The sequence below is a fragment of the Arvicola amphibius genome, chromosome X (assembly GCF_903992535.2).
Source record: "Arvicola amphibius chromosome X, mArvAmp1.2, whole genome shotgun sequence".
In the NCBI taxonomy this organism is placed as follows: domain Eukaryota; kingdom Metazoa; phylum Chordata; class Mammalia; order Rodentia; family Cricetidae; genus Arvicola; species Arvicola amphibius.
In genome coordinates, this window is record NC_052065.1 from 136,489,967 (window position 1) to 136,505,100 (window position 15,134).

Below are 15,134 nucleotides of genomic sequence, written 5' to 3' on the forward strand. Positions count from 1 at the left end.
CAGTAGAGATTCATAATGGTGGCAAAATAAGACTAATAACTAGATCAAAACCTCAAGTGAAGTCAGACATGGTAGTATACACCTATGATCCCAGCACTCAGGAGGCTGAAACAGGAATATTGCCAAGTGTTCAAGGTTGACCTGGGATACTGAGTGAGACACTAAAAAGAAAAAAAAAATTAAAGTCAAGTGTGGAAGGCAGGGGCAGGCAGATATCTCTGAGCTACATAGTGAGACCCTGTCTCAAGAAGAAAATTAGATGTGAATGGTGGTGCACTCCTTTAATCTCAGCACTTGGAGTGTGTCTTAGGGTTCCTTTTTTTAAATTTTTTCTTTTTTAAAAATTTATTTATTATGTATACAGTATTCTGTCAGCATGTATGCCTACGGGCGAGAAGAGGGCACTAGATCTCATTACAGATGGTTGTGAGCCACCATGTGGTTGCTGGGAATTGGACTCAGGACCTCTAGAAGAGCAGGGAGTTCTCTGAACCTCTGAGCCATCTCACCAGCCCTTATTTTTTTTTTTAATTTTATATACACTGGTGTTTTGCTATGGGTATTGGGTCCCTTGGAATTGGAGTTACAGACAGTTGTGAACTGCCATGTGGGAATTGAACCCAGGTCTTCTGGAAGAGCAGGAAGAGCAGTTAGTGCTCTTAATCCCTGAGCCATTTCTCCAGTCCTGTTTTAGGGTTTCTGTTGTTTTGATGAGGCACCATGACCACAGCAACTTTGTTTCTCGAGACAGGATTTCTATGTGTAGCTCTAGCTGTCCTGGAACTTACTTTGTAGACCAGGCTGGCCTCGAACTCAGAGATCCACCTGCCTCTGCCTCCTGAGTGCTGGGATTAAAGGTGTGCACCATACCTGGCCACAACAGCTATTATAAAGGAAAACATTTAATTGGGGTGGCTTACAGTTTCAGATGTCTAGTCCATTATCATGGTGAGACATGATGCTGGAGAAGAAGCTGAGAGATCTACATCTTGATACACAGGCAACAGGAGTCTATGTCCACACTGGGCATAGCTTGAACATAGAAGACCTCAAAGCCTGCCCCCACTATGACATATCAAACTACTGCAGGGTAGATCTCTGAATTTGAAGCCAACCTGGACTACATAGTTCCAGGCCAGCCAGGGCTATACAGTGAGACCTTGTCTTGGGAAAGAGGAAGGAGGGGGGCAATTAAAAATTTAAAACATTTTTCAGAAGGGGGGAGCATCACTTTGTGGGGATAGAATACATGTAAAAGCCAACCATACAACTTAGGTCCAAGGGTAACATTCCCTTTTCATATATTTTGTATCCCTTTGAGAAATGTTAGGTACATTGTTTTAAACTTAAATCCTATGTTACAATCAATTCCATTTGTTCAAACACACACCCCTCACTGGTGGTATGGTGGTGCAGGCCTATAATCCCAGCAATTAATTGTGAGATGAAGTTCAAGGTCTTCAGCTATATAGTAAGTTCAGGGCCATCCTGAACCCATGTGTGTGTGTGTGTGTGTGTGTGTGTGTGTGTGTGTGTGTGTGTATCCCAGCAAGCAAGATGCCTGAGCAAGTAAAGATATTCATTGCAAAGCCTGTCAACCTGAGTTAGATCTCCAGAATCCCCATAATTCAAGGAGAGAAGGAACTACTGAAAGTTGTTTCATCCAGTCTCTACATACATGCCATGACTCTCATGCCCATGTGTACATACAGAAGAAATTGTTCAGCAGTTAAGAGTGTTTGTTGCTTTTGGTGAGGACCCAGGTTCTATTTATCCCTAGCATCCATGTCAGGAGACTCAACCACCTATAACTCCAGCTCCAAAGAATCCAGTGCCCTCTGGCCTCCATGGGCACCTACATACAAACATACACATAAATGATAAAAATAAATCTTAAAACCTTAAAATACTGCCTCCTGTATGCTAGACAAGCAGTCTACCACTGAGCTACCTTACATGCTTCAAATATAGACTTTTTCAGTATGGTCTTACATTCACAACAAAATTAGAATATTGAACTCTTACATACCCCATATACTCTGCACATATAGTCTCCCCTACCGCCAGAATTCTGTACTAGAATACATCTGACACATGGATGAACTCACATGACATATTTCCCTGATTCCATAGTTTACTTAAGTACAGTCTATAGGTTTTGACAGACTCTTTTATGAAGCAGTAACCCCGAAGGATCGTCTCACCTTCTTTAAGCAAGTTCAGCAGTTGTTTTTCTGTGGGTCCTGCATGTCCAGTTCATACAGCATGCCATCAAGCAGTCCAGGCAAAAGGGTTTCTCTGTAGCTTTGGAGCCTGTCCTGGAACTAGCTCTTGTAGACCAGGCTGGTCTCGAACTCACAGAGATCCGCCTGCCTCTGCCTCCCGAGTGCTGGGATTAAAGGCATGCACCACCGCCCGGCTCAAAATCAATTTCTTACCCAAGTGTCTAGCAAACTCCATAAGGAGACTCTTCGATGCCTATCTTCTTCTTAAAGTAATTGCTGCCAGGAGCAGACATGTCTCACTGTTGAGAAAAGTCTAAGTTCTTAAAACATTTTAAATGCCCTATTCTGTAAGTCTTTGAAGTATTGGAGATTATCTATCTAACTGAAATATATTTCTGTATATCTAGAAAACCTAACTAATATGACTACAGTTTGACTATTATAGATGACTATTAATCTGTATTTCTTTTTTTAAAATGGGGATTTTCTTTTTCTTTCTTTCCCATGATATTTATTGAGCCCTACGTTTTTCTCTGCTCCCCTCCCTGCCTCTCCCCTTCTCCTTCAGCCCTCCCCCAAGGTCCCTATGCTCCCAATTTACTTAGGAGATCTTGTCTTTTTCTACTTCCCATGTAGATTATATCTATGTAAATCTCTCTTAGTGTCTGTATTTTTGTCTAAGTTCTCTGGGATAATCTGTATTTCTTAACTATACATTACATTTTTTTAAAAAGATTTATTTATTTATTATGTGTACAGCATTCCTTCCATGTGTGCCCGCATGCCACAAGGGGGCACCAGGTCTCATTACAGATGGTTGGGAGCCACCATGTGGTTTCTGGGAATTGAACTCAGGACCTCTGGAAGAGCAGTCAGTGCTCTTAACCACTGAGCCATCTCTCCAGCCCTATACATTACATTTTTAAATGAATTGCACAAACACAGTGCCTCAAACAAGAAGAAAAAATACTTGGTGTAGCAAATCATCCTTAAATTTGTATCAGTAAACCAAAGTTCATACCAATGTAAAGTATTATTCTCTATATATCACTGTTTCAAACACTGTAAGCCAGGCATGATGACAAATACCAATAATGCCTAAATTTTGGAGGTGGAAGCAGAAGGAGTAGTTATTCAGATCATCCTTGGCTATATGGCAAATTCAAAGCCTTTCTGGGCTACCTGAGACCCTGTCTCAAAAAATTTAAAAATTAATATAACCTTCTACCCTGTAGACATGGTGGCACAAGCCTTTAATTGCAGAACTCTGAAAGTAGAGGTAGGATGAGAATGCAAAGTCATCCTCAACTGGATGGCCAGTTCCAAACCAATCAGGGCTACCTAGCAAGATTTTATCTCAAAACAACAATGGCAACAAAGGACTGTGGTTGAAATAGTGTGTGCCTAGCATGTGAAAAGTTCTGGGTTTTATCCCTAGCATGACAAAAAAAATGACCTTAAAAAGAAAGGAGAGAGAACCCTCTCCTCCTTTGGTCTCGAAAAACCAAAAAGAGAGAGAGAAAGGGGGGAGAGGGTGTTGGGACAAGATGGCTCAACAGAACACTGGCTGCACTTGCAGAGGACCCAGCTTTGATTCTCATCACCCATGTGGCAACATAGAACTATGGTGATATTTTGTTAGTGATCTAACAAATAAAGCTTGCCTGAAGATCAGAGTATGGAGCTAGTCAAACAGGACAGGCAATGATGGCACACACCTTTAATCCCAGCACTCAGGAAGAGGAGGCAGGTGGTCTCTGTGAGTTCAAGACCACCCTGTTCTACACGAGATTGATCCAGTCTAAAAGAGAAACAAAACCAGACAGTGGAGGCTCACACCTTTAATCCTAGTACTTGGGACACACATGTCTTTAATCCCAACAGGAGCTCAAGCATTCAATCTGAGAATTTACAGAGACATGATACCCATTCGGTCTGAGGATTTAGTAGAGGTAAAAACTAGTGGCTGGCTGCTCTGCTTCTCTGAAATTTCAGCTTTCACCCCCTAGTATAGGACTCTGAGTTTTTGTTATTAAGACCAATTAGAAATGGTGCTACACACAACCATCAATGCTCTCTCTTCTGGACTCCACTGGCACCAGGCACACATGTAGTACATATACATACATGCTGACAAACACCATGCCTGAAAAGGTTTATTTTTATTTATTTGTTTATTTACTTTTGGTTTTTCATGGCAGGGTTTCTCTGTAGCTTTGGAGCCTGTCCTGGATTTCCCTCTGTAGACCAGGCTGGCCTTGAACTCACAGATATCCACTGGTCTCTGCCTCCTGAGTGCTGGGATTAAAGGTGTGTGCCACCACCACCTGGCTAACTTTTTATTTTTATATTTATTTATTTATATTTTTGTTTTTTTGAGACAGGGTTTCTCTGTGTAGTCCTGGCTGTCCTGGAACTCACTCTGTAGACTAAGCTAGTCTCAGACTCAGAGATCTGCCTGCCTCTGCCTCCAAGGTAATGGGATTACAAGCATACTCCCATCACCTCCTGGCTACTTAAGCTGGCCTTGAACTCCTTATTTACCCAAAGCTGGGTTTGAACTCCCTATCCTCTTGCGTCTAAGTACTGGGATCACAGGCAGGTACAACCATGTTCAGATAAGTTTATTACTTTTTGGTTTATCGAGACAGGGTTTCTTTGTGTAGCTCTGGCTGTCTTGAAGCTAGCTCTGTTAGACCAGGCTGACCTCAGATTCACAGAGATCTGCCTCCTGAGTGCTGGGATTCAAGGCACAACTGCAAACTAAGTAGCCTAATCCTCTCTCTCTTCCCATTTTATATTCCCTCTAGTGTTGGGATGAAAGGTGTGAGGCACCACCACTTGGGTATATTTCTGCATTGTGTATTTGAACTCAGAGATCCATCTGCTGTTTCCCAAATCCTGAGATTAAAGGTGTGTGCCACTACTGCCTGACCTCTAGTGGCTTAGCTTTATTAAAACATAAATAAAATATCACTATATTTCCCCTTTTGTCTAAAATAAAAAAGAAGGCTATAACAATGTAAGAAAAAACTATATACACTAAGTACAGTGACTATATAAAATATATACAGGCAATAAGTACATCAACAATATCTAATCCATTTGCATTTAACTTTTTTTTAGAGACAGGGTTTTTCTGTGTAACAGTCCCAGCTGTCCTGGAACTCACTCTGTAGATGAGGCTGGCCTTGAACTCATAGAGAGCCACCTGCCTCTGACTCCTGAGTGCTGGAATTAAAGGCAAGCGTTACCACTGCCCAGCCCAACAAACACTCTTGTATTTTTTTACTATGATATATGCCAAATAAATAGCATATTAGTTCCCTAGAGTGCTGTAGCAAATTGTCACAAACTAGCTAATTTAAAACAGAGTTCTAACCAGGCAGTGGTGGCACACGCCTTTAATCCCAGCACTCGGGAGGCAGAGGCAGGCAGATCTCTGTGAGTTTGAGGCCAGCCTGGTCTACAAGAGCTAGTTCCAGGACAGCTAGAACTGTTACACAGGGAAACCCTGTCTCGAAAAACCAAAAAAACAACCAAACAAACAACAGAGTTCTGATAATTTTGTAGACTACCAGTCGCAAATAAGGGTGTTTGTGCAGCTGAGTTTTCTCTGAAGGCTCTAGGAGAGAATTGGTTCCTGCTTCTGTTGTTCTGACAACTGCCAGAAATCCTTGCTTGTAGCTGCATCACTGCAGTCTGTTTGTTCACTTTTCCTTCTTCCTTGTCTGCATCTGTGTTTTCCTCTTATTTTAGAGGAGGTGGAAGCAGGAGGACCAGAAATTTCAAGTCATCATTACCCACATAGTGAGTTTGAGGCTACCTTGGACTATATGAGTCCATCACAAACAAACAAAAAGTAAATAAATTTTCCTTTTTCTTTCTCATCTCTCTTGAAAGTGTTTCTCTGTTTCTATTTGTAGCACTGGTTGTCCTGAACTCACTTAGTAGACCAAACTGGCCTTGAAATCTCAGAGATCTGTCTGCCTCTGCTTCCTAAATGCTGGTACTAAAGGCATCCACCACCATCACCCAGCAAATTTCCCTCTTTTTTATAATGACACCAATCATCAGACTGTGGCCCATCCTTCCATATTCTGACTTTACCAGTCAGTATGAGTTTATTATAAACTGATTATATGTGCAAAGACCCTGTCTGTTTCCAACCGGGCGGTGGTGGCACATGCCTTTAATCCCAGCACTCAGGAACAGAGACAGGCAGGAGGATCTCTGTGAGCTCAAGGCCATCCTGGTCTATGGAGTGAGTTCTAGGATAGCCAGGGACATAGAGAAACCTTGTCTTGAAAAGCAAACGAACAAAAATGTCCCTGTTTCCAAATTAAGACGCATATACAGTGTCTTTGGGGGTTGTGACCCACAGGTGGAGAACCACCTAGATTAATCACATATGTTTGGAGAGTTCATGATTTGGTTATACTCTTCCTTTTTTATTTTTCTTTCTTTTTCTTTTTGTAGTACTGTGGGAATGAATTTAGTGTTTGTAAAGGTAATCAACAACCAAGAAATAAAAATGGCTCAGAAATAAAGCATGTTTGGCGGCTCACAGTTGTAATCCTAGCACATGAAAGGTTGAGGTTTGTATAGTGAATTTTGTTCATACCCCAACCCTGTTTCAAAAAACAGAACATAAAAGTCAGTTCGTTTGTGCGGTTGACTTCCATTTTCTGACTCTAGCTGTCAGTCCTTCTCGGTCAAATCACAAAGAAGGATAATCCTCCCACAGGGAGTCTCCCCTGATTTATAGTGGGAACGCCCTTGCTGAAGTTGGCAATTGTTGCTAAGTAAAAAGAAACAGTGTTCTCTGCTCTCATAGTATTGCCCACTTTTTAGTGGCAAATGACACTGACATTGTTACTTAATGTTGTCCTTCAGACCGGGTTACCTCCTGAGTTTTCCCTTCCTTTCTGAAGCTGCAACTGTTCTATTTTCTAGATCCTCCTCCAACCTGCCCATTTTAGGTGCTGGCTGTTGTTCTCTGATGGTACGGTGGACCCTTTTCTTATTCTAAGTGATTGCAGCTTTTCATCTGTACCAGACAGAGGGTCTATCTTTAGAAAAAGATCCAGTTTTGCGATTTTTAAGACGAAAACAGAAAAAAATATTAGCGAATGGGGCTCTATAGAACCACCCCGCCCAGCAGAGCCAGGTAGCAGGCGGTAGCACCCGGTTCTGCTTCCTTTCTCACATAGAGCGTGCGCGACTGGAGACACGTACAACCAACCAGTGAGAAGGAGTGGTCATGAGTGCCACGATCTTGGCCCAATCACAGCAGAGTATTGGAGAAGGCCCCGCCCAGATAGATGGGGCGGGGCTCGGGTGGAGGTGACGGTCATCTGATCTGCAGCGGCCTCGGAGGCCCAGACACTGAAGGCTGAGGGTATGATGGCGGCAACAGTGGTGTCTCGGATGCGAATGGGAACACGGCGGCTCCCAGTCCTGTGGCTGCCTCTGTCGTTGGTGGCGGTGGCGGCGGCAGTGGCCACTGAGCAGCAGGTGCCACTGGTACTGTGGTCCAGTGACCGGTGAGCGGGTCGGGACAGGTCGGGTCGGGCTGGGCCAGGCCGAGTTGAGTCGGGCCAGGTGGGGTTCATGAGGATGGTACTGTGCGCCGCAGGGGATGAGCCGCCCTCGCTGAACTCCAGAGCTGTCCTTGGCCAGGGGCTTCGAGGCCCAGATGGAGTCTGTCTCTTATTCAGGGGCTTGCTTCATGACGACCAGTGTTGAGCTCTCAGCCTCCCCCACCCACGTGAAGCCGGGCGCCCATGGGCTTAGGATCTCAAGCCACGCAATCACATCTGACAGTTTATCTTTTGTCCGTTTCTAGGGACCTGTGGACTCCTGTGGCCGACACACATGAGGGCCATATCACCAGCGATATGCAGCTTTCTACCTACTTAGACCCTGCCCTGGAGCTGGGCCCCCGCAATGTACTGCTGTTCCTGCAGGACAAGGTGAGCCTGCCCCAGTCTATGTCTTTGTCATCGGGAAGCAGACCCCGCCCCACACCCACTGCTGGTTCCCCAAGCGTGGTGACCTTGTCCCACAGGTAAGCAGGTGTGGCTAGATTTTCGTGAAGATTTGTAGAATATGCTTCAGTGGGAACAGGAGACCCATGGAAATGGCAAGGACTTGATTTAGGAAGCAAGGAGTCGAACATCAGATACCTATCTAGTACTCAGCATTATTTTCTGGTGTCTAAGCATGGGGGGAATTTTCACTCAGTTTCACAGATAAGAAGATTCACTTTGGGAAAGATCGGTGACTTGCCCAATAACTAATTGTTGGTAGAATTGTAATTTTTTTTTTTATTTTTCGAGACAGGGTTTCTCTGTAGCTTTGGAGCCTGTCCTGGAACTCAGTCTTGTAGACCAGGCTGACCTCTGCCTGCCTCTGCCTCCCGAGTGCTGGAATTAAAGGCGTGCGCCACTACCGCCCGGTTTAGAATTGTAATTTTTAACTGTTACAATTGTAATAGGAATAACTAGAGAATGACTCTTTATTTAGCCATATATACTGTGCTCAACTGATATCATTTTCTTGGTTTAACCACTAATGAAAGTAATGTTAAAGAGGTAAAATGAGTTGCTGAAGGTCCAGATTTGGAGATAGCATAACACAATGCTTCCAGCTTGAGGGTATCAGACCTATCCCCCAGCTTTGTGCTGAGCCAGCATTCTATTTTGCTTTCACTCCAGGTGTGTGCACCCAGAGTAGGAGTATGGACTATGAGAAGGTTCTAGTGCAGTATAAAATTATTGTTCAGGAGGATGTCAAGTCTCTGCTTGTCCCTTCCTGTTTAGTGGCCTGGCTGGCTCATTTTGTTTGTGGCCTCCCTCTGTTGCTGTGTCTGCTGATGGTGGTGATTATGTTAGTCAATAGTCCTTTCGAAAGGTGGTAAATAACAGGGAAGACTGGAACTCAGTCCTACCACTTGTTTCGGCCTTGGGGCATGTGGAATAATCTTTGTAAACCACAGTTTCTACAAGTGTAAAATGAAGATAACCACCTGCCACAGTCTCCCAATCTTAGGGTATTTCCTTCTTTTGCCAATGATAGAGTGCTTAGTATGTGTTAGGAAGTAGACATTCTCGTGAAGGCAAGTGGTTAAGAGCTAAATTGGAGCCTGGTGGCAGTGGTACATGCATGCCTTTAATCCCATCACTTGGTAGACAAAGGCAGGTGGCTCTCACTGAATTCAAGGCCAGCCTGGTCTATAGCTTAAAAAAAATGAGCTAAGTTGGTACACGATATGATGTCAGTCCTTTAGTCTATAGAAGGAAGAAGGCTAAGGCAACACAATAAGGAAAGACACTTTTAGATAACTGTGTGGTCAGGCAGGGTCTCAGGAGGTAACATCTTGTTAGCAGGAGGGAGTCATGTGACTTGAGGAGGGACATTACTGGCAGGAAAGTAGCAGGTGTAAAGGCCCTAGGCATGGGATTGCTCTTAGTAAGTTCAAGGGAGTGCTTGTGTGACCAGAACCTAGTGAGTGAAAGGGTCCTGGGTAAGAGATGGTCCACTAGGTCGCCTAGAGATGGAGCCACTAGAGAAAAGGTTAGTAGCAGTTCTGAGTACAACAAAACCTTACATATGTAATACAGAGTATAGGAGAGTATAGAAGACGAGGAGACTAGGCTTATGTATACTAAACACAATGAGTTTAGGGAACCTGGTTAAGATTCTCTCTGGTTCTAACTGGAAAAAGCCAGAGGAAGCTAGCTGGCGGTTGAAGGGAGGAGGACTAAGATACTTACAGACTGTAGAGGGAGGGCATGAGATTGGAGTTACTGGGGTCCTCCATTGTGTTTCATTATTTTCCTCTCTCCTAACTCCCACCAAAAATGGTTGGGCAAGCAAGGACTTCTTCCCCTTAAAAGGATCCTATCCAGACTAAACATGGAAGTTCTCCTTTGCTCTGACTTCTACTTCCCTCTTAGGAGGCATGCAATAAATGTTCTTTGCTGTCCTCTTCCTCTTCCCCAGCTTCCCTTCCCAGTTCTTGCTGGCTGACTCTTGCTTTGTGCTTTATCATTAGCCAACTGTCTGTAGATCTCCCAACCCTATGACTACCTTCAATGTCTTGTCACCCTACCCTCAGAGTATTGGGGAGGAAAGAGTGAGCTTTCCACTCACCCCCACCACAAGTGCTGGTGGTTAACTCTCCTCCCTCCATGCCAAATCTAACTTGTAATGTTTTTTAGCCCTGAGAATTCTCGCCCCTGCATCCCTCCACAATTTTAGTTTTTGTTCCTTGCCCAGCCTCCTAGGATATCTCTCTCTTCTGCTTCCCTTTTAGCTAAGCATTGAGGATTTCACAGCATACGGTGGTGTGTTTGGAAATAAGCAGGACAGTGCCTTTTCTAACCTGGAGGTAAGGGTCTGCTCACAGCCCCAGCTAAGGGGACAGACGATAATACATTCTGTACTCTTTCTCCCAGAGAGAGGACCAGAGGCTTTGAGGGTAAAGGGCCTGGGATCTGAGTGTCAGATGTGAGACATTTACTTTATAACCCGTTGCAAGATCTCTGTGGGGTGCAGCTTTCCAGCAAGGTTTTTAAAGGTTATTAGGCCCATTGTTCTCTGGCTTACTTTGCCTTTACTTTGCCTTTCACCTCTCCCCCTAACATCAGAATGCCCTGGATTTGGCCCCCTCCTCACTGGTGCTTCCTGCTGTGGACTGGTATGCAATCAGCACTCTGACCACCTACCTTCAGGAAAAGCTTGGGGCTAGTCCCCTGCATGTGGATCTAGCTACCCTAAAGGAACTGAAGCTCAATGCCAGCCTCCCTGCCCTGCTGCTCATCCGTCTGCCCTACACAGCCAGGTACAGCCTGGGTGGCACAGCTTCCAGCCTTCCACTTCAAGAGATGAGTAAAGTCCTAGGCTGTGAGCTTTGGGGAGAGTTGAGCCAAATATTCCCTCACCATATGTTTACCACCTTCAGACTGTTCCAGAAAGTTCCTTGTATGCCCAGAAGAGACAGGAAGAACTTCCTGTCAGGCTGTGACTTACAAGTATCTGACACTGAGTTATGCCTATTGGACCTCCAGAGATGAGGCAGACATGGCCCTTACTTGTAGAAAAACATCTTCACCCACTAAGGCCCTCTTTATAGAACTGTGGACAGGGGCTGTACCTGCAAAATGGGGAAAGGGAAATGGGATTCCAGGCAGGGGCACTGAAGCAAATAGAAGTACAGGGGCTAGCTGCTACTGCTGAGCTGGGCCTCTTCATGGCTGTCAGGGCAGCAGCTAAAGTGCACAGGCTTGGTGAGTGGGGCTAGCAGGGAAGGAGATGCTGGAAGGGCTGAGAGAAAGGTAGTGAGCCACACTGAACTGCTCCAGGCAAGCTTGAGTGAAGAGCAACCTGCAGGCCTCTTGCTTTCTTCTTATCCATAGCTCCGGTCTGATGGCGCCCAGAGAGGTCCTCCAAGGCAATGGTAAGTGTGGTCCCAGAGGACTTATTTCCTCATCTTGCCTTTGGGCCAGGAAGATAGAACTGGTTTCTCTTCACTACAAGGGTGGCCCCATTTCTCAGAGCAGCTAACAGCTGAGTAGGGACATAGTGGCTGGCTTCTGTAGTTAGCTTTACCTGACAGAGGTGCCTTATGACCCTGTGTGTAAGAACCCTGGAACCTAGTTTCTGCACAGGTCTAATGATTCGATGGATTTAATAGACCAGTAACATTATGCAAAGCAATTAGGAGGACTTGTCTTTGTTGTAAAGGACAGTCTATCTGCGTGGAAAGGATGTTGGGTAGACATGGAGTTGTCTATATCACTATATTTTGTTTCACTTAAGGTTGGGCTTGGCATTATAGAGTCAATGATTAAGGCCACAGATGTTCCCAGAGAGACTGGCAAAGTGGGTAGGAGAGAAATACCTTGTTTTAGGGGTCTTCAGTGGAGACTAACACTTTTCTCAAGGTCTAGAAGGTCTCTATAAAGCAGAGAGTGGGGAGTATTTAAGCATACTACCTGGTGACTTGGCTCTATGTTCTGTCACTCTTCAGATGAGGTCATTGGACAAGTATTGAGCACACTCAAGTCTGAAGATGTCCCTTACACCGCGGCTCTTACTGCAGTCCGCCCTTCTAGAGTATGTACTGTTCTAGCAGGGGCCCTGGGGCATGGGGTTGTGAGGTTATTATTAGTGAGTGTGCCTGGAGATTGGAAGGGTATGTCGCAGACAGGGACTCCCAGGAGTCCTCAACTTGGGGGATTAGTGGACAAAGGATTGCTTCCTCTATCCACAGGGCCTTTTTTCCATCTTGTTTGTGAGCCACTTGGGCAGTGTTCATGCACACTTGCTGCAAGTGATCATAAGTTTAGGGAGATGGAATATCAGGGCTAGGGACTTTCAGATGGTGTACAGGGTACCCGGTGGGGAGGGAGACCATTATAGTAGATTAGACTTTATTTTTAGGACTGTTGAGAGAAGGCTTGTTGAATGTTTCTGCAGGTAGCCCGTGATGTACCCATGGTGGCTGGGGGTCTAGGTCGCCAGCTGCTTCAGACTCAGGTGGCAGCACCTATGATCCATCCTCCTGTGAGTTACAATGACACTGCTCCAAGGATCCTGTTCTGGGCACAAAACTTCTCTGTGGCATACAAAGACGAGTGGAAAGACTTGACTTCCCTCACATTTGGTGTGGAGAATCTTAACTTGACTGGCTCCTTCTGGAACGACTCCTTTGCTATGTAAGGGTACTAGGCAGGGAAGAAAGGACTGTTATCATACATGGCCTTCTTGCCACTGTGAGCCCAGTACAGGGCAAGAATATAGGATCAGGTGTACGTGTGTTGAGGGTGAAGAAAGTCTTCGTGTGGTATGTTCACCAAGGAGTTGGTAAAAGTATCACAGGATGATGTTGCTGGGAGGTTACTGGAGAGGGAGCCTCTCATAAGTTTTGCCTTCCCATGCTTTTTAGGCCTTGGATTATGGGTTCTGGGTTATTATCATTACACAGTCCCTTGGGACCCTGGCCCTTCTTTGAGCTCAACCCCTGGGATTGCATGTGGGCAAAAAGACCAACTGCCAAAAACCAGTTGTAGGCCTCCTACCCCTGAAACTTCAGCAGGCAGCTAAATGCCCTTTAAGAAGGGGTTGAAAGAGGTCCAGGGGACTCAGGACAACTGGATGAAGGAATCATAAGCTGGAGATGTTGGACCTAGGTCCTGACCCTCCAACTGCTCCTGATTTGGTTTTGACTGGAGCCTTAGTTTTCTCATCTGCTAAATGGGGACACTGTATTGGCAGGTGATTGTAAGGATGAACCTAGGGCAGTTTAGGTTGGAAACAATTTGTGGAGGACCTTGCTTAAGGTCCTTCTAGGGTCTGACAGCACCTCTCTACCTTGTCCTGCAGGCTTTCACTGACCTATGAACCACTCTTTGGTGCAACAGTGACATTTAAGTAAGTTCTGGTGACTGAAGTGTGTTTGGGCTGGTGTGTCCATTCTTTTCTGTTCATCTGACATCTCTGCTACTCTTACCTCTAGATTCATTCTGGCTAGTCGCTTTTACCCAGTGTCTGCCCGATACTGGTTTACCATGGAACGACTTGAAATCCACAGCAATGGTTCTGTTGCCCATTTCAATGTTTCCCAAGTCACAGGACCCAGCATCTATTCTTTCCACTGTGAGTATGTCAGCAGTCTGAGCAAGAAAGGCAATCTCCTTGTGACCAACGTACCCTCACTCTGGCAGATGACTCTTCACGACTTCCAGGTATTGGAAGGGGGATGGGCTCCAAGCTGGTGGCAGTAGGGGGAGGGAAGAAGAGCTCAGAAAATCTCAGTATAGCTTGAGGATATAGCTGAGAGTTCCATCCTTGTGCTATCTCTGAAGGTATAGACTGTTCACTGATTCTAGAATCCCAGCTCTTGCTGTCTGTAGGAACTTGTAATCCCTTCTGATCCATGTCTATGTGTCTCCTAGATCCAGGCCTTCAATGTGACGGGTGAGCAGTTCTCCTATGCTAGCGACTGTGCTGGCTTCTTCTCCCCAGGCATCTGGATGGGGCTGCTCACCACCCTCTTCATGCTTTTCATCTTCACCTATGGCCTGCACATGATACTCAGCCTCAAGACCATGGATCGCTTTGATGACCACAAAGGCCCCACCATCACTTTGACACAGATTGTGTGACCTGTGTCAGAAAGGAATTGAGGGAGTGTTGGTGTCTAGGTTGTCACCTTGGCACAGTGGATGGAAGGGTTTGTCCTCTTCCTATTATAGCATGAACCCTACACTACCCTCAGCCTGTTTTGCTTCCTCTTCAACCTGCTTAGGGACTTCCCTGGGGCTATCCCCCATCTCTTCCAACAAAGTGTATATATATTCTTCATAGATATTAGGCAAATCTTCCAGGTTCCACCATCATGAGGGGAAGGGACATTAATTCTAGGGTTCCTTTTCCTCCTTTCCCCCTTATTTATTCTTGCCCCTTGGCTACTATTCGTTGCTGTTTATAGTGCTTTTGTGTAGTTAATGTTCACTCCCAAAGCTTTATGAAGCTTCCAGCAACAGCAATGAACTTGAGGTTTCTTGAGTTTGAAAGGTGTGAAGACTACTTAACTGTCTGTCCAGCTTGGGTGTTGTTTTTTGGGTGATGTGTTAAGAATGAGCGGTACACTGGAGTTTATTTCTATGACCAGAGAAGGAAGAGACCTCTACGAGGACTGGTGAGCAGAGTGTGCTCACTGGGTTTCTGACTTGTTCCCACTAGGATTGCCTGTCAAGAGGCGGGGATGGGGCTGCTCTGTTGTTTCCTTCCTAATAAAATAAAGACGTATTGCCATGTGTTGGGCTTTGGCTTCGTGTCACTCATTTCTGAAAGTAGATTTGTTCTTGACCGAGGGGAAAAAGTTCCCACGTGTGTGGC

The 15,134-nt window shown here is 45.2% G+C and overlaps 1 protein-coding gene across 1 annotated transcript; it reads left to right on the forward strand.

The window, feature by feature from the left end:
* The first annotated feature begins 7,563 nt into the window (after window positions 1–7,563).
* Atp6ap1 (ATPase H+ transporting accessory protein 1) lies at window positions 7,564–15,054 on the forward strand. Its single transcript, XM_038317284.2, has 10 exons — window positions 7,564–7,771; window positions 8,074–8,200; window positions 10,546–10,620; window positions 10,880–11,073; window positions 11,648–11,688; window positions 12,262–12,347; window positions 12,711–12,949; window positions 13,617–13,664; window positions 13,750–13,978; window positions 14,189–15,054. The coding sequence occupies exons 1-10, from the start codon at window positions 7,629–7,631 to the stop codon at window positions 14,396–14,398; spliced, it is 1,392 nt and encodes a 463-aa protein (XP_038173212.1). The 5' UTR covers window positions 7,564–7,628; the 3' UTR covers window positions 14,399–15,054.
* Window positions 15,055–15,134: the final 80 nt, after the last annotated feature.